Raw genomic sequence first — 25,960 nt, 5'->3', positions numbered from 1 at the left:
TTGGTGTTTAGGATTTCGAGGCCCAGGGACAATAATAATTAAAAACATGAACTCATCTTTCATACACATCCCTGGGGGGAGATTGTAGGGTGTCAAAATTACTGGCCATGATGAATAATTCTGCCCGAAGGCCCCAAATGGTTGAAACCCATCAGTAAACAGGCCCAGTCTGATATTTCGAACTTCTTTCGCAAACTCTGTATGCAATTCACTGAAATGTTTCCACGCCGGGGAGTCTGACGGGTGACACATCTTTCCATCAACCATTTCGTGTTCTGCATGGCACGTCATATGCTTGGCGGTGGTTTTAGAAGCGTACAACCTCTGCAGTCTCGGAGTTATAGGAAAATAAAAAAATTTCCTATAAGAGAGGTTAACTCGTCTTTTCACAGAAGTCTCGGAGTTATAGGAAAATAAAACATTTTCCTATAAGGGACGTTAACTCGTCTTTTCACAGAATTTCCTTTAGGAGGCGGTTTCCACCGTCCGTGATCGCAAATTTTGCATCGCGTTAACTCTGCGTCTGACCCCCAGTAAATCATGCAGTTGCGGAAACAACAATCGATAACTTCAACCGGCAACCCAAGACCTCTAACCATTTTCTTAATTTCAGCAAAGTTCTTCGGCATCTTGTTGTCTTTTGGGAGCAGCTCTTGTATAAATTTGGTCACATCATCTACTAAAGCTACTGACCCAATATGTCGACATTTGATGTCCAACATTTTAGCATCTGCAGACAAGGGAGAGTGTTTGCTATTACCGGCGCATACAGGTTCTTCGGCCGCACGCATCATATCATAAAAATGTTTAGCTTCATTATTCGGTTCCTCCTCCGTGAACACTACTTCTAGACCGGCAGCATCGATAACCATTCTCTGAATTGAGCTAAACTCGTCACCCCCCTCATATTCCATGTCAACGTCATACTCTGGTAGTTGTGTAACAGGACGGGGTTTTAAAACATTTCCCTCCCCATGAAAAACCCAAACTTGATAATATTTGACAAACCCTTTCTGCAAAATGTGGAGCTTCACTGTTTCGACATCTCGGTAACTCGTATTTTTACATCCCACACTAGGACAGGGGCATTTAATCTCGCGTCCGCTCACACACGCTGGATGGCGTAAAGCGAAATTAACAAACTCTTGGATGCGCTCGTCAAAACCAGGGTACAGCAACCCGCCCTGGAGCCGCCTATACATCCAACTTCGGTCTGTATCTATTTCTGTAGCACGGATAATTGGGAGGGTTTTCGCTCGAAAATAGCAAAGTCAATGTAATTGAGTGCTTTAATGGTATGGACCTATCCCATTCGCAAAACTGGCTCACCTTAACTCGGCCACGATATATGCCTAATAACGGAGAAAAATATTCGGCAGCCTTCCGGCGTCGTTCTCCTTCAGTGCGATATTTAGTATATGCGCTGTAATGCTAATTATATATTCCGCAAGGAATAAGCGTTACAAAACATATACTATACATCCACCCGGAGAACAAACGCTGGAAAACAACCGAATATTTTTCTACCGCTACTAGACATATATGGTTTTCGTGATCGAGTTACGGGAGGACCAGTTTTGCAAACTGTACAAACTGTACAATCCCGTGACGTTCAATCTCTTGAACACACGGGACGGGAACTCTAAGACTAGGTTTGCGATTTTATTCAGTGGGAATAAAATCGAGATTTATTTATAGGTTGAATGTTGTAAATAAAATATATTCCAACTAAAATAAACCAAAATAAGCAATAAAACCTACTTGTTGAAGGGGAGAACCGCAAAGAGAAGATGAAAAGCCCAGATAAGTCGGAACCACTATGCGCAGCGAGTGTCAGAGAATACAAACTTATCACATTAAAAAAAACACGTATTATTATAATAAAAAAAATCTAATAAAAATTCGGCAGCACTTCCCCTAAAAATGAGCATCACCCATTTTTAAGGGAAGTCCTGCAAGCAAATTTCATACCACAATCCAACAATACAATCCAATTACATCGAAAATTATATTTATAACGTTAATTACACTAATTAGCCTAATTTAATCAACTAATTAACAAATAAACAATAATTATAAACAAATGATTATTATAAGAAATAAATTTACTAATTCAACATTATTAATACAAATTAAACAAATTCAAATATAATTTAATTAACCTAGACCCTAAAAAAATTTAATATATTTTACTACAAAAATAGATAATTAACCCTAATAAATAAAACTAACCTAAACTAATTAAATTAAACTAATTCAAATATAATTTAATTAACCTAACCCAAAAAAATTTATATAATTTAAAAAAAATAGATAAATAACCCTAATTAATTAAAAAAACTAATCCTAAGCTAAATTAATTAAACTAATTATACAATTACAATTTGATTAACCTAAACCTAAACTAATTTAATATATTTTTAAAAACAGAAAATTAACTCTAATTTAAATTAACCTAATTTAAATAAACTAATCTAATCTCTAATTAATACAATAATTAATAATTAAAAAATTCAAAAAGTTACCTCAAGCAGCAGCGGAACTGATCGGAGCCAGCAGCGGGTCTCACCGGAGGCAACAGCGGACTGACACCGGAGACAGTGGCGGCGGCGGGACTGTTTAATAAAAAAAATTATATACATTTATTAAATACTAAAACAGTAAATTGATAATAAAAATAATAATAAAACCCTTACCTGAACGGCGGACGGCGGAGAAACGTAACACGAACGGCGAACGGCGGCAGCAAACAGTGGAACGGCGACAGCAGCGACGAACGGCGACGAATGGCACTGCAGCGAACAACGGAACGGGGAAATGGAGAAGAAGAGGAAGGGTTCGGCAGCGGAGAGAGAAATCAGAGAAGAAGGAAAAAGAAGGGTTTTGCGGCGGAAATAAGAAAATGGAAGAAGAAGGAAGAAGAAGGGTTCGCGGTTTTCATTTAATTCGATTTTAGCGACGGATCTATAAATTCCGTCGCTAAAATCGAATTAAATGAAACGCTGCGTTTAAAGCAGCATATTTAGCGACGAAATTTATAATTCCGTCGCAAATATGCTGCTTTAAACGCATCGTTTCGTTAATTTCAACAGTTAGCGACGGATTTATATATCCGTCGCTAACTATCTAGGCGGTAACAATTCCCTCCAAAACCCCGCAAAATTAGGTACGGACTAGCGACAGATATTCCGTCGCTAAGTTGGCGGGGACTCTCCCGCCAAGTTTTATCGCGGTTTAGCGACGGATTATTGGTCTGTCGCGAAATCCGTCGCAATTTCCACTTTTAGCGACGAATTTTCAGTCCGTCGCAAAAGTCGTCGCAAATTGCCTGTTTACTAGTAGTGAAATTAAAAAATGTTTCATAGTAAACAAATGAGCAAATTATTATGAAGCCCCTCACATTTGATATAATTCACACTTTAATTCTTCCTGTTTGAAAACTAAACTATGTGGCCTCTCACTTTTGCTTCCGTCAACATTTTAGTCCCTCCATATATTTTTAGTGTTAGTCAACAAAGTGAAAAGACTTATGGGTAAATTATCAAAACTGAGGGACTAAATCGTTGACAAAAACAAAAGTGAGGGGTGAAATCGTTGAGAAAAATAAAAGTGGGGGATCATATAGTTTCGTTGACTTTGTTGACTAACATCCAAAATGGACAGAAGGACTAAAGCGTTAACAAAAACAAAAGTGAAGAGCAATATAGTTCAATTTTCAAATAAGAGGGACTAAACTGTGAATGTGTTCATAAATTGATACATCATTGTATCAGATCGGAATGTAATAGGCTCACATAAGGGTGTAAATGAACCGAGCCGAGCCGAGCTTTGAAGTGTTCATGTTCAGTTCGTTTAGAGAATAAGGTGTTCATGTTCGGTTCATGTTCAATCGAGCTTTGAACAGAGTTCATGGTCGGTTCGTTTAAATTTTGTAATGTTCATGTTCGGTTCGTGTTCAGCTCGTATTCGTTTGTTTAGCCGCTAAACGAACAAGTTCTTGAACGAGCTCACGAACGAGGTCGATAAGTACTAAACGAGCTCGCGAATGAACAAGCTCGCGAACGAACTCGATAAGTACTAAACGAGCTCGTTCGTGAGCCCGCTCGTTTAGCGGATAAACGAACGAACACAAACTTTTAAACGAACAAACACGAATATGAGCCGAATAAATTAAAAACAATCTAATCGAACTCGTTCACGAATATGAGCTGAATAAATTAGAAATATAATTATTCAAATTAATTTAAATATGAATTAGTTCGCGAACACCTAATCGAGTTTCTAAACAAGCTTGTTCATGAACTATATACGAGCTCGTTCACGAACTTGTTTATGAACTCTTAATCGAGCTCGTTCACGAGCTTATTCATGAACTCTTATTCGAGCTGTTCGCGAACATAAACGAGCCGAACACCGCTATGTTCATGTTCGACTCGTTTATATTAACGAACCTAAAATCAAGTTCGAACTCGGTTCGTTTAGAATACGAACGAACATGAACCGAGCTCTTATCGAGCCGAACACCGAGGTGCTCGCGAACGGCCCGGTTCATTTACACCCCTAGGCTCACATCATCTAGAATAAAAATTAAACTTTCGATCCCATTTTGATACAAATTTAAGATTTGATACTAAACTGAAACATAGAACAAAAGTTTGCTACCTCTCAAGTTCTTAACCAGAAAATGAGTGAAAATTAGTCTAGAAACCAATTAATAAATAGTGCAAAAATATTTATACACAATAATATTGTTAGTGGTGATCAGTTTTCCATCCCACAAGCAAAAAGGATACAAAAACAGGGAATATTACTTGTACAAGGTTCATACTACATCTGTTAGCATTTGCCATAGGAATTATTTTTGGAAGAGAGCACTCTTCTCCATTGAACAGAACCTTAGAAGGAAATCCATCACCTTTTGCTATGTTAATTCCAGGTGACAACTTCTTTTTAAATGAAACAACTGTCTGTTGCTTTCCAGGCACGCGAGGATCGGTTTTCGGATTCGTTCCGTTGATTTCGCCGACTAAGTAATTCAATCCCGGTACCCCCTGCAAGAATATTGTGTTGTTATACTCGGGAAGCAGCGTTCCGTTGAAGGAGTAGGCTCTTTCGAAGCTACGAGAAGCTTTCTTGAGTTGAATAGCGGTGAACCAATTCTCGAAACTGAAATCTTTCCAATTGAATAGAGTGATTCGAGCTGACCATCCGTTCTTGTAATCGGAAGATATGTGCCAATTTATGCTTACCCCACAGTTGTCTTTGCAAGGCAAAGGCTTCGGAATTGGATAACGCTTCAGCTTGGCCCATGCTATGGCCTTAGCTGATCGGTTTGTGAATGGAACAAGAAGTGATTCTGGTGGTAGGAACATTGCTGAAGCATCAGAATCGCAATTCGTCGTGTCTTCGCATCCACAGGCGCATGTATTGCACGGGATAACAGATTCGTTGTAGTATGCAGAGAAGGATACGCAGCATTTAGGGCTTCTTGTTTTTGGCTTGGTGATATTGCAAACGATTTGCCAAGTTGCAATTGCCATAACCGAAGCTTTAAGACCACTCGGGTCCGGAAATGCTGTCGGAGAAATTCTGATGGGAGCTGCACATTTGAATTCAGGATTTAGAATGCCAACTATTTTCCATTTCTCAGGAGGGTACAGAGATGTTCTGTTCACATCAGGTGGCAATCTATAAACTTGCAATTGAAATGCTGCTTTTGACTGGCTTGGATCCATAATACTTGGTAAAATTGTTCCATTTCTGCAGCAATTTGGTATTCTTCCGATCTCTGTATCGTTTGCTCTCTCTCTCGGCAAGTCACTGATGATTGGTTTCTTCTGACAATTCAAGATTTTGGAGAAATCCATGCTGCTATAATGTACTCCAGCAGCACCGTATATGCAATCTGAGGAGTCTATGATTCTCGTATAAGCGCCTTTCATTGATGATATGAATTCCCCTCTCATCCACTCCCATGTCAGGTTCCAATGATCAAGACGGCCTAGTGGACTATTGTTTTCCATTGTTACGAGGGCAATGTAATTATTGTCGTACGCTTGAGTGACATCGTATATAATCGAAAGGTCCCCTTTCTGCTTCGGCAGGAACTTTGTTTTAATTAGTTCCACTGATTTTAGCTTTTTGTCCCTGATGCAACATACGTATATAGATGTCTCTGCAGATCAAATTGGAAACAAAATTGAATTGAATTAAAGAATGAGGGTAGCCCTATTGAACAATGTATATACCAAGGATCTTGCACGAAAACTTGTCCAATTTTATGTTTCGACATTTCATTTCTATTTTTAATAACGCATTTCTAACTCTAAAATTTTATATTTATAATTTTATTTTGTAAGATATTTCATTTCTCTGGCATTTTTTGTTTCAGCATTTCCAGTTTTTCATGACCATGTATCCCACCATGATCAACCGATACAATTCACCTATTTCAAAGGTTGAATAATTGCATTGTCTCCAGAGTTCTGATATAGCGAACTCCTAAAATTGGTACACAAACAAAAACGCGAGAATGATATATTTTTTAAAGGGTTAATGTCATAAAAATTCACCAATTTTACATGTTTTTTCATTTTAATCACACAGTTTAAATTTTTCATTTTCATACACGAACTACCATTTTTTCTCAAATTCATGCACGATGATCAGATGTCACGATTCCATTGGTGTAATTAGCTGAGGTGGAGGTCATTTTACACCAATGAATGAGTCCACCTCATCACTGTGAATGAATTTGAAAAAAAGTAATAGTTCGTGCATGAAAATGAAAAAATTTAAACTACGTGATTAAAATGAGAGAACATGTAAAGTTCGTGATTTTTTTGACATTAACCCTTTTTTAAAAGAACAGTTTATGAATACTAAATTTTTGAGTTTTAAAGTATTTCAGAAACTGAAATGAAAAGTTCAATAAATTTTCATACAACTTGAGAAAATTCGAAAACTAATGTTAATATAATTTTTTATAGGCTAATCACCTGTAAAACTACCGATCTTTCATTTTTTTTTTCAATAACACCCTCACCTTGTAAAAACTTCAATAGCACTCTATTTCGCATTTTTACGTTTCAATAGCACCCTAAAGTATTAAATTGAACTATTTTCAGTTGGATAAAATTCAAAATAAGTCCTTTATATTTACCACATATTCTAAATAATATTGAATGTTATAAATACTACAAAAACTATCTTCTCCATATTTAAAGATGAATAATAATAAAAAAAATTATTTAATTAAAATAATTAAAATCCGAGCAATCGCCACTTCCTCAAATCCGTTATCGACTCTTTCGCACCGCAATTCGCTATTTTTTTTTTAAAAACACCGTAGAGGAAGAACAAAATTCTTCCTTGTTCTTGAGGAAGAACAAAGTTCTTCCTCAAGAACTCATCCTCCATGGGAGGATGGAGGGCAAGGTGTTCTCGTCCTCCCATGGAGGACGAACAGATCGGACGAACAGATCTGTTCGTCCTCCCATGGGAGGACGAGATCTGTTCACGAGCTCTGTTCTCGTCCTCCCATGGGAGGACGAACAGAGCTGCTGTTCGTCCTCCCATGGAAGGACGAAAACAGCTCGTCCTCTCATGGAGGACGAGCTCGTCCTCCCATGGAGGATGATGGTGGAGAAGCGGCGGGTGGCGGGTGGCGGGATGAGGAGGAGACCGGAAAAATATAGGGTAGAAATTACTATTTTTTAATTTTTTATTTAAATTAGTGGGGAAGAGGGCTTATTTGGATGTTTTTTAAGTTAAGGGATGTGTTTGTATTTGTTTAATTAGAAAAAGGTATAAAATGATCCTTTCATTTAGTTATTTTATTAAATTTAATCCTTATAATAATAAAATCATCTATTTTTTTAAATTTAGGGTGCTATTGAAACGTAAAAATGCGAAATAGAGTGCTATTGAAGTTTTTACAAGGTGAGGGTGTTATTGAAAAAAAAATGAAAGGTCGGTAGTTTTACAGGTGATTAGTCTTTTTTATATCTACAAATTTAACCATTTTGTTGAGTATACCTTGAAATATATTTTGGACATTTTTATCCTCCAATGTACAAAGTAGAAAAAATATATCCAACCATTAATTAAATCTCTTTTCAGGCACATAATTCACATTTTAAATCAAAATAACCCTCACTAAACTGAAATTTAAAATCAACTGTGTAAAATAATGATTCAAGGAATCAAAAAATAAATCACAAAAATAGATATAATTTTGAATTTGGATGTATTTGTCCCAATTGATAAAATTGACTCACCAGATGTCCAAATTATATTTTAGAAATAAATTTGACAAGATTATCAAAATTGTGGGTATAAAAATCATTTTGCCAAAACTAATTCACCCAAAATAACAAAAAAAGAATAAATGAGTACTCACTAAATTTCTTCAAATCAGGGCATTTGTAACCAGGACTAACAAGCTTTATAGTCTCTGGCAAAGGTACCCCAGGTGGTTTTACACCAAACTGAGTACCCGTCATTTCAATCTGAGCCTGAATTTGCTTAATATCTCCCGCTGTATCGATCGACGTTTTCAAAACCGGCGAAGACGACGCGGTCAGATAAGTCCCATTACTAACATCCGCAGGGAATTCTTGACTATCCATTAAAACTGCATTCGTTGCACTCACTAATATCTCACGGTTCTGAAACCCAATAAATAATTTCCATGCTTCGAGCTCAACTATACCCGTATTTAATATAGTCGCTACGGATTTGAACGCCCATGGCTGCGCGGACACGTTTTTTAGACGAGGATATTCTTTCGTTCTCGAAAGGAACTGGTACGACACGAAAATGCCATTGCAACTCTCTATTGCGGGTGCTGGTGCAGCTGGTGGAAGCGGATCGCCTTCATCGTTTTCTTGGGCTATAACCGAAATAAATGAAAAATAAAATAAATACAACATAAACGAAAGATTTTTGCATGAATATTTCATGTCTTACTCTTTATATTTGTTAATTTTTCACTAACAAAAATATAAAAAGATCATGAGAATTTGTGTTTGATTCTTGAACTTTGGACATTGGACTTAATTTCCCGGAGAGACAAACCAAAGATTAATTGAGAAAAATGAGTGGAAAAGAAAAATAAGAATTTGAATGAGATTTTGAATTAAGTGATACAAATTGGTGGAGAATAAGTCAAAATACAAACCTCAACCTTAAGTAAGCGATGTTATTGGCAGGGCAGAGAAATTAACGGTTAGTTTCAATTTTATTGCATTACAGTAAACTGCAAAGCCAATTTTTTTGTCAAAATATAATTTGTTTTTCTTTGGATAAATAAATTTAGATTTCAAAAACACATTTAAATCTCATATTTCAAATTCATAAATTTTAAAAGAATAAATTAAATTTCAAAATTTTAAATTTTAAATATAATATTTAGATAGTAATTAATCATAAATGTAAAATTTAATTACTTTAAAAATTAGGATTAATATCACAAAAATTCACCAACTTTACACGTTGTCTCATTTTAATCACACAGTTTAAACTTTCTTATTTTCATGCACGAACTATCACTTTCTATTAAATTCATGCACAGTGTTGAGGTGTCATGGCTCCATTGGTGTAATTCGCTGAGATGGATGTCATTTTACACCAATTAATGAGTGCTACATCAGTACCGTGCATGAATTTGAGAAAAAGTGGTAGTTTGTGTATGAAAATGAGAAAATTTAAACTGCGTGATTAAAATGAGATAACATGTAAAGTTCGTCATTTTTTTGACATTAACCTAATAAATAATTGCAAAGATGTTCTTTTTTTTCCCCAAATGTGTCAACATTGACTTTAAAGGTCACTCAGGCTATAATTTGAGAAAATCAGGCCCAGCACTGTTCATGTCTATTTTATCCCAAATATGCGGCCCGACCTTTCCTTCCCTATTAATACTGTATAAGCTGAGTTTATTTGATAATTAACTTATTTTCCTTTTAATATCACTGTTGACTAACTTTATTAACACGGTGCTTCTCCTAGTCACAAAGACGACATCGATAAAAATGAGACCGACGAAGATGAGACCGCTGCTGAGGAAGACTATCATAAAGAAGACAACACGAACGAAAACAACACCGTTAATATGGCGAGTCTGCGATTACGGTGGCCGATTATTTTTACTGTTCCTCGAATCTTCCATTCATCGTCATCAACGCTCCTCCTCCTCCTCTTTGTTTTGTTCGAAGAAAAAAAAAGAAATGAACGGTTCAAAAACGGCGATGGCTTAATAGGCGAGACATGGAATTTCTGCGGCGGTGATGTAATTTCTTTTTCTGATGGTGAGGTGTCGTGATGGTTGCTTATAATTTGTTGTTATTAAATCGGGTTGGGAGTTTTATGATTTTGTACAAAATGGGTTGGTTCATTTATTTTGCAGTTTATGGGCATGTGGATTATGCTCGTAAAGTGTTTGATATAAGTTGTAGTGATCGTGATGTGATTATTTGGACTGCTTTAATTAATGGGTATGTGAAATCTGGTCAAATTTTGATTGTAAGGTGACTGTTCGATAAAATGCTTGAGAGAAACTCTATTTCTTGGAGTGCCGTGATTTTTTTGAATTTCTTGGTATGTTCAAATAGGCTTTAGGATTTCTGGGATTCGAGCATATGCTAAGTTTGTTGCATTGTACTGTAAATTGAAGAGAAGAAGCAGTAGATTTGGCGTTTCTTCTTTTGCTTAACTAAAAGTAAATTAATTAAACTGTTATTAATTGTTAGTGAACTGTTAGTAAACTAATAGTAAAAAATTATTAGTCAACCAATAATAAATTAATCAATAATTTTTTTTATTTTATAATTCAAAAAATTAATTATAAGTAAATTTATAAAACTTTTAGTAAACTAATACTAGTAAACCGTTATTGAACTGATAGTAAAATTTTCTTCTTCTTGCTAATTGTTGCTAAAACATCTAGGATTGTAATAGAGGTAATTAAGCTCTGAAAGTAAGATTATTTATATTATTTTCTATTTATGAATTTCAATTATTATTTAGTAAAACGATAGTAAACTGTTAGTAAATGGTTAATAAATATAATGATACCTTATATTTAATAAATTAGTTATAAGTTTTCGTAAAACTAGTAAATTGTTAGTAAACGGATGGTAAATTAACTTATTTTTTATTAAATTGATAGTAAACGATTAATGAATTAACTATAAGGTTAAAAAATAAATTAATAGTAAATTTGATTTTTAAGTAAAATGTTAGCAAACAGTTAGTAAATTGATAGTAAACTTTTTGTTAGTAAACCGATAGTAGATTTACCGTATTTTTATAAATAAAAACCGTTAGTACACTGTTAGTAAACCGTCAGTAACTTTTTTGTTTGTAAACCATTAGTAAACTGTTAGTAAACCATTAGTAATATCTTGTGATTGATTTGACACTCTAATTTCTTATCAGTTTTCCATCTATCTGAAAAAGAGGCGTCCACGGAAAATAATATCTTGTGATTGATACTCGTTTTGTCCTTTAATGTTTGATTACGATTTATATACTTGCAAATTATGAACATAATGTATAAAAAATATATAGAGTTGGTAATTAAGAAAAATAATAAATACTCTAGACGTTTACAATTATAATCACCTAGCCGAAAAATACTTCTTGAGTTACATGGATAAATAATAACTTCTCATTGTAGGAAGTATAATATATATTTCCTAATGAACAAGTTAAAAAAATCAAAACTACGTATAATAAAAACTTACTTGCATATTGTGAGAGAAATGAACTAAAAATTTAAAATGTTGGCATAAGGAGTTAAATTCTGAGTCAAGTTTTGAAACCAAGGACTATTGAACCAAAAGTTGTCTTGGCTCCAATCCATGCTAAATTTAGGCACTTCAAGCTCAGGCAGTTTCTCATTTCCCACAGGTAATTGTAAACAAGATGACCCTTTATTGATCTTCTTTGACTTTTCATCATTTTTATTGTTTTCATCTCCCAAATTTACCATATCTTCTGCTTCCTTTTTCCAAACCACGTGTTGCATAATGATTGGAGGAACTGAGTCCTCTTGTTGACTGCAAAAGGATGATGATAATGGGGATGGTGATGATGATGGAATTGTCTTCATTTCTTCTTCCATTGCTGCCCTTTGCTCTAGCACTTTCAATGAAGTTGCCTTCCTATATATCTTACTTAACACTATGTCCTACATTCACAAATTTATATTCTTATGTTAATAATGCTACTCAATTTTTTTTTGGGTAGTTTTTTAGTTTTTTTTTGATAATTGGGAAAAGGGGAAGCGCGTGTGGAAGGAATTGAACCTACGACCTAGCAGTTTGATGCTCAGCGCTTATACCATTTGAGTTACGGCTCATTGGTTGGTAGTTTCTTAGTTAATACAGTAAAAATTGACTTGTAAAGGTCAATAGTTTGCCACCAAAATTCAGCAATTCTAAAAATAGATATTTTCTTCACCAAACTTATACAATGTTAGAATATTTAACGGTTAAAAATAAAATATAATTGAATATCCCAATCTCGCAAATACTTATTAGTTTGTTTTAAGAATGACATAACATCAACGTTTTAGAATAATCACTTGCCGAAAAATGCCAAGAATTTATATGTTAACTATCATAATATAAAAATATTGCAAAAATCAAATGTAATTTTGTTTATTTACCATCATAATACAAAAATATTTATATGATTTTATTCTGTAATTGAGAATTTAATTGTTTTTAGAATCGATGGAAATATTCTAAAAAATTATATACTCCATCTTAAATCGATAGACAATATTTATTTTTATCTCAAAATTATGGATAATTATTTATTGTTTGCATCATCATTAGTTATAATAAAATACATTAAAAGAATAGATAATATTAAAAAATAAAAATTAAATAAAAGTAAGTGTAATATTTTTTAATGAATTTTTGTAAAGAATTAAATAAAAGTTAATAAATTTCTTTGATAAAACAAGAGAGAAAAATGGTACCTTAGGCAAAGGGCATGAATCAGGAAGACGATATTCATTCATAATCCAATCAGTCTTACAACCTCTCGGTGCTCTTCCCTTATAGAAAACAAGAGTTTTTCTGAATCCAATAACCCTTTTCGGGTCCGATAAGCTCACGATTTTCCGATCAGAACCGGTAGCTTTCCAAAACCCATTTGCTGTGGTCCTATTAGGCCTGCCTCCACTGCCATGTCTCCGGTCTCTCGGCACGAAAAAATACCATTCTCTTTCTCCATTTCTTGCCATTCCTATGTCAATAATTACGAGAATAAATTATAAACATAAAATTCCGGACTTTTAGAAGCATTTCGCATTTCGGAAATAGACAATGAACATACTTAAAAAAAAATGTAATAGTAGAATGATATATGTACCAGGCAACTCCCAAGGATCATGATGATAGATGTTAAGATATCCGATTATATCGAAACGTATTTTTTTGCCAAAAACAATGTTCTTCAGGTAGAAATCGAGCAGTTCCTCTTCCGTTGGATGGAAGCGGAATCCGGGAAGATCAAATTCTGGTGCTGTTTCATCCATAGTATACATACAACTTAGACAGAACACTAGTTACTCACTAACTAGCTTAGTGTGGGCTTGGTGTTAGTTTCAGGTTGTTCGTTAGGAAAATATCAGAAACTGTTTTATGTATGGGTATTTATAAGCAGGAGATATGTGATGTTTTCAGGGCTAAAAGATTTAGTGATGACAATTTTTTATCCAATATTTCAATTTTGTACTAAAAGTTTCGTTAGTTTTTAAAGTGGTATCCAAACTTTAATTTTTATTTCAAGATAAAATATTTCAAATTTTTCATATAAAAATAAACTGATTTGATAACTAATGGCTTAATATATAATTTTATCCCTGAACTTGTACCTTTTCACCTATATAACCTTTACACTTAATGTCTCATCTATCGAACCTCTTAACTTGTCAAAATATGCGGTTATGTAAGATAGGAAAACTCTTATAGATCCTAGTTTGTCACGTAAGACTATAAATTATCCAAATGTATGACATGTGACATTATTGAATGGTATAACCAATAAATAAAGAGCATTTTTTTTATTTCTAATTAAAATATTACCAATTAATATGAAATTCTTTGATTGGTTAATCTAATTTAATAAAATGACATGTGTCACTAATTTAGTAAATGGTTCATAATTCTACGTGAAGAACTAGGTTCGTGTAAAATAATATATTAGACAAAGAGTGTTTATCCATGCAATAGTTGTGCCATGTCATATTTATAAAGAGTCAATAAGTATTTGCGGTAGAAAATCTTTTAATTATTACTTATTTTTTAAGGCTTAATTGCACCAAAATATCACCAACTTTCACGTGTTTTTAATATTTAACATAATCTTGTAATCTTGACAAAACAATATATGAACTTTCAAAATTTTGCAATTAAGGACACTGACACCGTTTTGGATATAAAACGACGCCGTTTTAAATTAAAACTGCGCCGTTTTGGATGTAAAATGATATTTTTATTTAAAGAAAAATACACATAGTCTTAATTGCAAAAAATTGAAATGTTCATGTTAAATACACCAAAATTAAAAGATTACTTTAAATATCAAAAACACGCGAAAGTTGGTGATTTTTGATGAATTTAAGCCTTTTTTAATCATTGAACTTCCACATGACTAACACATAATTGGGCTGTTGCATGAATGATATGGCACAACGGTTATATTGAATAAATTTCCTTAGGTAAAACTAATATAACGAGCGAAATGGTAGCCTATTCTATGAATTTGTTTCAACTAATTACTGTATATATATATAAATAAATAAATAAAATCTTGTTGCCAAGATAAAGAAGCGTGGGATATTTAGTTAACATTAATGTTATTTGGAGTGGAGAGTTGGCAATGGAGGCGTTGTTTGAGAAGAGCTGAATTATTATTATTTAATGATTTACAATCAGTTTTTAGTATGTTATCTCCTTGATTGGCTAGCTTGGATGAGGTGTTTTAGAACTCTAGTGATCGGGTCTATACGTCGGCCTCTTTTTGCAAATTATTAACTGGAATATCTGGTTGTGTGGCGGGTGTTGAGACCAACAGGTCGGTTGTTTCAGTACCAGCATCATTGGGTGAAGACGGGATTGAAACATCATCTCGACCAGATGATAACAAGACTCGACCAACAACTCGAACTGTTGGAAATGGAGATGTTTATATGGAAGATCACGTTCAGGCAGGTAATGGCAGAAGTGGAACCGGTCAGATGATGGCACATGAAGTGAGAGGGGCGGCCACGGTGGATGATGTTGAGCAGAGAGGGAGATTTAAATCTACAATTCCATTTTTAAAAATCTGAAAATTGTTAGCTCCTCCTCCCGTTAAGTTTTTCATTTGGCTATCATTGCACAGTTGGGTTCCCTCGTTTGACTTCCTGGTGAAACGCTCTATTATTACTGCGAATAATTCTCTATGCTTTTTTTGTGGTGCTGTGGAAATTGAGGCATATATATTCATTCATTATGAATTTGCAAGGAGTATTTGGTGTGATGTTCTGCAGAGGTTGGACATAGTTTGGAGTTTTCCGTGCTATTTTGTGGAATTTATGTTCAATGGCAGTGCATTATCCTAGAGGTCCTTGAAGTTATGGCAAACATTGTGATATCTTTTGGTTTGGGATATCGAAATACAGAAATGACAGAGTTTTTCAGAATAAAACTTCAAACAGGACGATGTCATTTTTAACTGTTTTTTAAGGGAATTTTTCTTTTTAAAATTTGTAATTGGGATTATCATACTCGAATTTAGATTTCTACTGAAATCTTTTTTGTAGCCTATTTGTGGAACCTTGATTTTTGGTCAGTTCTCATAATCGTAACTTTTAGTGTGCCATTTTTGTTTGCCAAAGATAGAGTATGATTTTTAGAGTCTCGGATTGTTAGTTGTTGGTTACAGAGGCATGATTTGAATCCCTGACTTTTTGATGCACTTGGAGACACGTTAACCATCTAGACTATGCCCACACTAGCAGTGTGTCACCTTGAGTGTGTCATTTCTTATGAGATAACTATTGAGTTTTGATTTTACCACTTCTTGTGACGATTAATATACATAGTATTCATCAGAATATATAAGTCATAAAATATCATCATTTGAAATAGGCCTAATCACTAAAAAAACCATCACCTTCAAACTTTTTTTTCAAATTCCACCCCGACGTTGAAAAGTTGTCAATTTTATCCACTTTTGAATTTTCCGTTTTCGATTGTACCCCAATTTTTATATTTTTGTTAATGCTTTTATTTAAATGATGAAATCATTCAATTAACTAAGTCTAAAGATGAAATTAAATTCTTTTTAATTCAAAAAAGTACAAACAAGTCCTTTATTTTTAAAAACTAACTAAAAACCATAATCAAATTAACACTACTTTAAATTTTTAATTAATTTAACTAAATTTAAATAAATTTTAAAAACATACAATTAATATATGCAAGACGTGGAGAAATGTTTTTAAATTTTTTCCAAATGAAAAAGACGTTAATTTAATATTTCAAGGTACAATTGAAACATCAAAATACAAAATAGGGTAAAATTGACAAATTTTCAACGTCATGATAGGATTGAAAAGGAGTTAAAAGGTCGGGGGTTTTTAAGGCATTAGGCCTTTGAAATAAAATTATAAGTTATAAAATAAAATCATATGAAATAAAAAATATATTCTTGAAGTCATTTTGATACAAAATAAAGTGTTAGTACCAAATTGAAATATAGGATAAAAGTTTAATATCACTTAAACTTATAATTCACAATAAGAACAATTAAATTAAGAGAAGACTTGGTCGTTTGGGGCCATCAAACTATATGGTGGAAAATTTGTTTTGAAGAGAACTGGAGAAATATGATGTTATTTATCAATAAGTAGTATGGAACCCACACGGTTTGTTATAAAGTCTAGCAAAAAGCAGACTAAAAAATATGCATTGTAGAAATTGACAGGTCGTTTGGTATATTTGCTTGACCTCTTTTTCTATTGATTTTGGAATTTTACTTGGAAACTTCACACAGATATGAAGGATTTTTCTAAGAAAAGTTTCTATCTAGCTCTCTGTAGGGTATGCAAAAATCAAATTGGAATACAAAATCAAATTGAAATTATAAAAATAGTTAGACCATTGAGAAAATATATATATAGTTAGCCCGGTTATAAAATTTATGTTTTTTTATTTTTTGTTCGGTTTGGACAATTTAAAAATAAAAATAAAATAAAATTAAAAAAAATAGAGTAAAAAAATAACTAAAAAGAATTGAAATTTTATTATAAATACATGCATGTATATTTTATTGATTTTTTAGTATAGCACATGCAATATTTGATTTTTTGATTATAGATATAGAATTATAAATTTATGAGATATGAATGAATGTCTTTCATATAATCTATTCGACCATATTTATATTTTTCTTATTAAACACCATTGATAATAGCCAACACATAGCTAATAAATTATACTTGACCGAAAAATATGATTCTATTTATATTTTATTTTTTAGATTTTGATTGTTTAAGAGTTAAATTAATATAAAATAGAAAAAGTTATTTAAAAACAAAAGATAAAATTCGAAACTTATTTAACCGAATCAACAGAAAACATCAGTTTAATTTTGTTTTAGTTTGAGTTATACTTCTATTTAGTTCGATTGGGATATTTAATAAATAATAATTGGATTGATTTTCGGCCGATTCTAAATAATAATTCTATTTATCACATAGTTTTAAGTTCAAAAGAAAAAAAGAATAATTCAGTTAAAATGAGTGACAAGTTTCAACATATTGCATATGTAGTCACTAGTCAGCTGGTCGCGTTTGTGGCCATCACCAGTCATAATGACTAATAAGCTTTATTGAATTGGTCATCTTAATATTATTAAGTGGTTTTGCTGCGATTTCATTATTTAGGTTTCAAGCATTGAAAATTTGTGGCAAGTATCGTTTTCATTGAATTCAATTCTCTTAATAAATTACCACTTTTGGTCCATTTCTAGTTGTTAAAAGAAATTATACAGTATTTAAAAAATACTTGTTAAATAAAATTCAATTGTATTTGTATATCTGTTTGAGAGATTTTTACCGACGCTCGAACTTTAAAATTTATTATCGGGTATTATTATGATATTGATGTTTTAATTGGTTTGATTTCGGATGAGGTAAACAAGTTTTGAATGACGTAATCTAAACTCGAATGATGTTGTAGACACCTAATTTCCGGACAGATAAAAAGTGATAAGACACTGAAGAGTCCAATGATGATTTCCAGAGAAATCTGTGTAGGTGACGAGCTATCAATTTACTTGCTGGAATCTAAGCGGACATAATCAGTGAATAGCTGCGAATTTAGAGGATTAAAACGTAATTAGTTGCAAATAGCCTATAAAAATCCTAATATATTGTAGTTTAAGTTCAGAAATTGAACTAATTGCAATATCTTAGAAGTTTATGAGCCAATTTACAAGTTTGAGAGACTAAAATTGACCATATCAAAACCGAGCCGAAATAAGCTTTTAATGTTGTTCTGCTTAGCCATCAAGCTGAGATACAAATTTAATTAAAAATTTAGAGTTTTTAGCTAATTATAATACCTTATGACTTATCATTTAACATTTTCATTACCCTAGACAACTTTAAGTAAACCCTAAACCATAATCACCTCTATATAAACAACCTTAGGACAACTTAGCCAGAGATCGGACCAGAAATACAAAAAATTCTGGAGCTGAAATTCGACCCCCCCTAATGAAACCCTAGCCCTGCCGAATTTTATACAACACACACAATAACATTCAATTTCGGTCCCTAATACACCTAAATAACGCTCTAATTCTCTAAGAACACAACCTTACATAGATTCGAAGTCGGATTTTGCATCCTCTTCGCCAGCAAACGAGTCAAGGATTCAGAACGGTACTTCTGAGGACCCTCTATTATGTCGCTATAACTTTATGCAAGGTTTTATTTGTAAATTGCTGAATTTTGTCAAATAGGATGCATGTTAGGTTATTTTCATTGTTTTTTCCATAATTGCCAAATTAAGTGTTCTTGATAAAAACAAATTGCTATATAAATTGAAAAAGCATGTTATGAGGCTCTTTTTAGGTGTTTCGTATGTTAATAATCCGGACTTATTTCAATTAGAGAGCTTAGAATGCATGTTAGGGTGTTTTTAAGCTTGTTTATCTCAAATTGTATTGGCTAAATATACCACGAAATCAGCTGTTTTGTGTTTAAATTCGATGTTAGACAATTTAAATTAATCCCAGTATGTATTTATTGCATTCTGTGTGTTTTTTGATGTGTTTTTAGTGTGTTTGCATGAAAAACCGAGTTGAAACTACGAACTGTTGTCCATGCTGCCCCAGATGCTGTCGCCGCCACGATAAACTGCCGGCGCCGGCAGTATATTGTTGGTAAAAATACGCAAGCGTACGTATGCCAACTTGTAATATAGACTGCGAAGTCCAGATATCGTACCCACAGAGAAAGCTTCTAAATACAACCAGTTAGGAGACTCGATTTGGATAGTTGAAAAGATATTTTTGTTTTGTTGTATAAATTAAAGACAAAATTAAACTAGTGTAAATTAATAAACTAAAGCTGAAATTAAATTGATGTTAAACAATAATAGGTAAAGCAGGGATTTTTAACTTTCATTATGCTGTTCAATCAGATTGGAATATGGATTTGGTTGTTTTACTAAGGTTCAGGCTAATCGTAAGCACCTAAAAATTCTCTCTCGAGCAATTGCAGGCAAAAACAGTCAATTAAACAATCAATAGGTAACTACTCACTCTCGTGTTATAATTAACCTAAATAATTAATTGATTGATGTTTGTGAAGCAAACCCTAAGAACACGTATTTGTCAATTCACTCTCGTGCAATTAACTCCTACGTTCTTAATTATATTGGTCTATTTCAGTTTTACTCTCTCAAGCTAAAACCAGAACACAGGACAATGAATAAATTAGCTAAATAAATTCAAGCGTTAAGAACAATAATTAAAACATAGTAATAACAACAACCCATAAATCCAATTTATTTAAACAGACATAAATCACATTAATAATCCCCATGATGGGTTTAGTTACTCATGATCAAAGATAAACCAACAACATAATATATGGAATTCATAATTGATAAGATAAACAATGAAAAAGATCTCTCTGAATTATCGTACCTTATTTGCATAAAAATCCCAATATAATATCGAAGAATAAAATCCAGCTCAAAGAGTAATCAAATCGAAGAACGATGAGCTAATACTGAAAATAAAGCTAATCTAGTGTTTTTAGTCTAATACAATGGTAAACTAACTAACCGAACCCTAATTTGGTTGTAAAAAACTATTATATATACCCGCTGTCAGTCTTAGATTCGTATTTGGTGAAGTCCCGAAGTTGCCCCTTCATAATTTTAGCATCGGAATGAAAGATTGGGGTCAAAAACGTAACTCCAAACAATTCAACAGCTAGGCACGATGGGAGGCGCGTTGGACCCATCGCGCCTTGCAACAAAATTCTGATCTTCTACTGAGGCGCGATGCGAGGCACTATGCTTCCATCGCGCCTGCCATCTTCCCTAGCACCTGTAGGAGCAAAATTAACTAAGGCGCGATGCGAGGCACTATGCTTCCATCGCGCCTTCCATTTTCCCTTAGGCCAATTCTCTCAAACAGCTCCGAAATCACTCGAAAAACCTATCCGACTCCAGTCTTGCCTAAACTTCACCATATTGCTCTAATTTAGTCCGAAACTCCGTGAAATCTACGCGGTAGTACCTGAAACGCTCAAATAAGAAATGAGACCCAATATGCATAAAAATGATCTCTAAACACACGTAAAACAACGGTATTATAGGAGTAAAATTCTACTCCTATCGAACATCCTCACACTTAATCTTTGCTTGTCCTCAAGCAAGAAAGAATCGTGCTATAGCCCAAATCAAATCGGATGTCAATAATCAACAAAAAGTTAAAAATTTTCAAACCTCTAAAGTGATGAATCAATTAAATCGTGCTTTTAAAACCGACAACACAAAGAGAATATAAACCAAGTCAACTTACTTAAAATCACGACATGAATCAATGCCACCAAGAATACTCAAACAAATTCACTCATACTCGAACCTAATACGTATTGTTAAATCAAAGCATGCAAACTCACCAAAAACAAAGGTAACAAAAGTTTTAGTCCTATGAGCAAAAACAACAATGCTTGAATCGTGAAATCACATGGCAAAATAACTCACAAGGTACACTCTAACACTCATGTGTTTAAGGGTTCAAAATTCAGCACTCAAAATTAAAACATTATAATCCTACCATAAGCTTGCCTGCAATCCATCATTCCACTACTCAGTCGAGTCAATAACACAAATCAAAATGGACTTTGTTCGGGTTGTAATGGGGTTTAGGATAAGGTAGGACAAGGTAAAAGAAAGGGTAAACATGACTTGACAAACCAACATAGATCAAAAGAAACCAGAAAATTAATCACATTAGCTCTCGAAAAATACAATCTCTCATTCTCTTTTTCTTTATTTCCTCGAGTTCTCAATTTTTTTTAACATTTTTTTTTCTTTTAAGCTCAATATTCTGATTTTTTTTCTTTTTATACATTTTTTTCTAAGCTTTTGCTTCCTGTATTTTTTTTTCTGAACTCCAAGAGGTATTAATAATCACAAAAACCAAGAGATCGTCAAACAAATAATCACGAGCTAGGATGTTACTACATCCTCACACTAGTTTCCTGCAATGTCAATCAATTTGCCAAATCAATCAAGGTAGAAAGTGGGAAGATGAGAAAAGGTAAAATGTGTGTAAAGTGTGTAAATAAACAAAAATAAGGCTAAGGCTCAACTTGGGTAAACTAAAGGTAAAAAGGTAGGCTGTTTAAGTGGTCTAAAGAAAAGGTGAATCCTAAATGCCATTTATCATCTTCATGTTTTTTAACTTAACTTTGCAATATGACAACGGAAAACAGGCAAGTTCTAGAGAATATAGACATGCTTCAAACCACACAACAAGAAAAATAAGCACAAAAAATATATGCTTCCATAGGCTCAAAATCTCACAAAATTAGTCGTGTGTTCACCATGTAATTCACTTTATCAAATATTGCCATTATTTACTCAAGTTTTCAACAATTTGCACCGTTACTCAATCCTAATTCACATGCCAGATTCCACAACAATTATCAAATTACAAGCATTTCATTAAACTCGAATTTTCACCCTAGTCGCAATGACCCATGTCGTCAAAATCAAGTAAGAAACACTTAACTATATTCTCCAATTGTTGTCAACAATTAAAAGCACATCTAACTTATTCATCACGTAGGGGAAAGAAAAATGCTAATAATTCTGAAATCATGACATAACAATTATCCTTAGGCTATTTAGGATTAAACAAACATCAAACATGAGTAGATAATAAGGTTCACAACCATAGACTACTACAGACATAAACATAAAGTAAAGACATAAAGTAAAGACATGACAAAAAAAAAAATTAATACGACACAACACAAGACACAACAGAAAAACAGAATGTTTTCTCCCACCCTCACACTAAATCATGCATTGTCCCCAATGCACCAAAATAAAGATAAAAATAAAATAAAGCTCAAAAAGTGAAAAAGAGTGAAAAAGAGAAAAACTCTAGATGTCCTCCGGAGGTGGCGATGGCTCATGGACTGGTGATGGATAATCACCCTCCGGATGTGTCATTTTTTTTTCAAAGAGGCGCGATGGAAGGAGCGACGCGAGGCGCGTTGAACCCATCGCGCCTCGCTTCTCCTTGTTTCACATCTTGGCGGTGAGGCGCGATGACTTGCGCGTTGCGAGGCGCGTTGAAGGCATCGCGCCCTGCTCCTCCTTTTTTTTACGGGCGTGTTGCTTCCATCGCGCCTTCCAACGCGCCCTGCTGCTACAACTGCCGAAAAATGCGTTTTTGAACGCGAAAGACTCGAACCTGCACATCACAAACCACGAACACCCTGGAATCAATCTGAACTAACTAAAATGAAAATAAAACGATGCAAAACTAATAAAACTAATATAAAACCAAAACTTTAAGAAGAATCAACAAAATAAACTAGAAAGCAAAAATAAAGATAGATTTTTAGAATTGCTTCCAAAAATCGCTTGTTAAGGTCACTAGCGTTGACCGTATAACACCTGACTCAGTTCGGAGTATCGGGAGTGTCATACTCCCCTCCGTTGTCAGTTGACAACTCCGAATATGGTTTGCACCAGTGTGCAAGGACTTTGAAGACTTCTCCATTTGCGCCCTCCAATTCTACCAAGTCAGGTCCAATGTCACGCCGGAGTTTGAATGGTCCATTCCACTGTGATATGAACTTGCCTGCACATGAACGCACTTGAGAAGTATTCGGGATGACAAGCTTACTTACATTGGTGTTTCTGGGTTGCACTGGATCGATGCTACTCGCCTTAGAGCAAAATTTCAACCTCCACCCTGCCCATTGTTTGGGTTTACCCTTTCGCGGTTTGGCTGAGAGTGGAAGTTTCGAAGGTGCTCTCTTTTTTACTGACTGTGCAGGCACACCACACAAAGTCTTATGCAGTGGTTTTTCTTTCCTTGATGGGTTGAATTCTTGAGATGTCGTAGGAAAATCCAAGTACAACGCATCCCTCATGCTATCATGTTCACTCTCCTCCACACAGTCAATTCTCATGCACTTTTCCTCACTACTCACGCTTCGCACCCTTTTGGTCATCTCAAACTCTACACTTTCATCCTCTAATCGCAGAGTCAACTTGCCTGCATTCACATCAATGAGAGCTCTGCTGGTGTTCATGAACGGTCGTCCGAGAATTAGAGGGCACTCCATATCGATCTCATAGTCAAGAACGACAAAATCCACAGGAAATATGAATTTGTCGATCTTAACTAGAACATCCTCCACAATTCCATATGGCTTTTTGATAGAGTTGTCAGCAAGCTGCAACATCATGGGAGTGGTCTTAACCTGTTGATCACTAAACAGCTGTCTAAACAAAGAAAGGGGCATCAAATTTATGCTGGCACACAAATCACAAAGACAATTAGCAGTTTCTAAATCACCAATAGTACAGGGAACAGAAAAACTCCCTGGGTCTTCAAGCTTTGTAGGCAGCTTGCTCAAACTGATTGAACTGCAATTCTCTGTAAATGGAACCGTACTCTCATCCCAGCTCCGCTTTTTCATCAGAATGTCTTTCAAGAATTTGGCATAATGCGACATCTCTCTGAGTGCATCCGCCAGGCTGATATTGATTTGCAGCTTCTTGAAAGTTTCTAAGAACTTGTGAAACTTCCAAGTGTCTTGTGGCTTCTTCCGTCTGTGTGGAAAAGGAACCTTAGGAACATATGGTGGAGGTGGAGTATATGGTTTTGAAACTTGTGACTCAGTAGCACCACCCTCACACTGCTCCTTCTCTGCCTCTACTACAACCTTCTCTACATGAGGTTCAGGCAACACTTTTGAACTTCTCAGTGTTATCGCCTTGACTTGCTCTCTCGGATTTGCCTCAGTAGTGGATGGTAAACCCCCTTGATTTCGATTCTGAAGTGCTTGGGCCATCTGTTGATTCTGCAACTCAAGATTGTGGATAGTGGCAGCATGATTCCTCAATGTTTTCTGTGTCTCTGCTTCATTCTTCAACATTAACTCCATCATCTTGTCCACCTTACTATAAAGAGACTCTCCTTGCTCTCTCTGCTGAAAGCCAGGTGGATGCTGAGGCCTATTGTTCTGATGTTGGAAGTTTCCATGATTCTGGAAGTTGCCCTGATTCTGTTGTGGCCCTTGTACTCCTTGAAAATTTGGACCCGCCTGATTGTTGGCATTACCCCCAGTATCCTTCCATGAGAAATTCGGGTGATTCCTCCATCCTGGATTGTAAGTAGCAGCATACGGATCATTGCCCTGTCTCTGTCCTCCCACAAAATTGACCTGCTCATTGAAAGCCTGTCCCATCACATAGCAGTCATTTGCCACGTGGGTAGGATCTCCACATACTTCACAGCTACTCTGAACTGCAGCAACATTTCCCATAGTCATCCATGCAGCTTGCCTCATAAGAATATCAACCTGAGCTTGCAGTGAGGCATTCTTCGCTTTCAGACTCTCCACATCTGGATCAACACTGACTGCCATTACTCCTCTCTGCGCAGGTACTTTTGCCCTCTCGTTTGGCCAAGTACATCCATTTATGGCCATCTCATCTAATAGGGCAAATGCTTCATCGGTCGTCTTCCTCATTAGTGACCCTCCTGCAGCTACATCTATAGCGCTTCTCCCCAACTCAGTTGACCCATTGTAGAAATTCTGGATCAGATTCTCTCTATTGATGTGATGATGAGGAACTTTCCTCTACATCTCCTTGTATCGCTCCCACGCTTCATGTATCAATTCTCCATCGTTTTGCTGATAGAGCATAATATCCCTAGTCAGCTTTGCAGTCTTTGCCATGGAGAAGTACTTGCTCATGAAAGCTTTTGCCAAATCTGGCCAATTGTTTATCCCCGCTCTAGGCAATGCATGGATCCACTGCTTCGCTCTATCCCTCAGAGAAAATGGGAATAAGAGCAGCCAAACTTCATCGTCTGTCATGTTGCTGAGCTTGAACGTACTACACACCTCCAAAAAATCGGCGATGTGCTGATTCAGATCTTCACTAGGTAGCCCATAAAATTGACAGCGCGCTTCTATCAGCTGAATGACACTTGTCTTGATCTCATAGTGGTTTGCTAGTACAGGATGTGCAAAATAACCATGAGTAGTGTTGCCCACAGTTGGCTGAAAGAACTCCATCAATATTCGTACTCTCTGTCCGCCATTATTCTCTCCCTGCACATCCTGCGGATTTTGCTGATTTTGTGGGGGAACTCTATTATCCACCACAGGATT

General features: G+C 34.7%; 2 protein-coding genes and 1 non-coding gene across 3 annotated transcripts; 1 reads left to right on the top strand and 2 right to left on the bottom strand.

The window, feature by feature from the left end:
• Positions 1-4,641: 4,641 nt before the first annotated feature.
• On the bottom strand, positions 4,642-9,143 carry LOC126680620 (COBRA-like protein 10). Its single transcript, XM_050375771.2, has 2 exons — positions 8,402-9,143; positions 4,642-6,175 (listed from the first exon to the last, which is right to left on the bottom strand). Exons 1-2 carry the CDS (start codon positions 8,961-8,963, stop codon positions 4,752-4,754), a joined length of 1,986 nt encoding a protein of 661 aa, XP_050231728.1. The 5' UTR covers positions 8,964-9,143; the 3' UTR covers positions 4,642-4,751.
• A 2,437-nt stretch (positions 9,144-11,580) lies between these two features.
• LOC126680625 (NAC domain-containing protein 6) lies at positions 11,581-13,649 on the bottom strand. The gene is made up of 3 exons (XM_050375776.2): positions 13,387-13,649; positions 12,992-13,260; positions 11,581-12,193 (listed from the first exon to the last, which is right to left on the bottom strand). Exons 1-3 carry the CDS (start codon positions 13,559-13,561, stop codon positions 11,771-11,773), a joined length of 867 nt encoding a protein of 288 aa, XP_050231733.1. The 5' UTR covers positions 13,562-13,649; the 3' UTR covers positions 11,581-11,770.
• Positions 13,650-25,400: 11,751 nt separating this feature from the next.
• Positions 25,401-25,507, top strand: LOC126685232 (small nucleolar RNA R71). The gene has a single exon (XR_007643343.1). It is a non-coding gene; the product is annotated as a small nucleolar RNA R71 (small nucleolar RNA).
• The last annotated feature ends 453 nt before the right edge of the window (positions 25,508-25,960 follow it).

Source organism: Mercurialis annua, linkage group LG5 (assembly GCF_937616625.2).
Source record: "Mercurialis annua linkage group LG5, ddMerAnnu1.2, whole genome shotgun sequence".
Classification (NCBI taxonomy): domain Eukaryota; kingdom Viridiplantae; phylum Streptophyta; class Magnoliopsida; order Malpighiales; family Euphorbiaceae; genus Mercurialis; species Mercurialis annua.
The sequence above is the reverse complement of the archived record's forward strand: the minus strand, read 5'-3'. Positions and strand labels throughout refer to the sequence as shown.

Coding starts and splice junctions, on each gene's coding strand:
- LOC126680625 (XM_050375776.2), bottom strand. CDS start 13,561: ATGTATACTATGGATGAAACAGCACCAGAATTTGATCTTCCCGGATTC. Junction 13,261..13,386: donor TGATCCTTGGGAGTTGCCTG/GTACATATATCA, acceptor TTATTGACATAG/GAATGGCAAGAAATGGAGAA. Junction 12,194..12,991: donor ATTCATGCCCTTTGCCTAAG/GTACCATTTTTC, acceptor TTGTGAATGTAG/GACATAGTGTTAAGTAAGAT.
- LOC126680620 (XM_050375771.2), bottom strand. CDS start 8,963: ATGAAATATTCATGCAAAAATCTTTCGTTTATGTTGTATTTATTTTAT. Junction 6,176..8,401: donor CCCTGATTTGAAGAAATTTA/GTGAGTACTCAT, acceptor TTTGATCTGCAG/AGACATCTATATACGTATGT.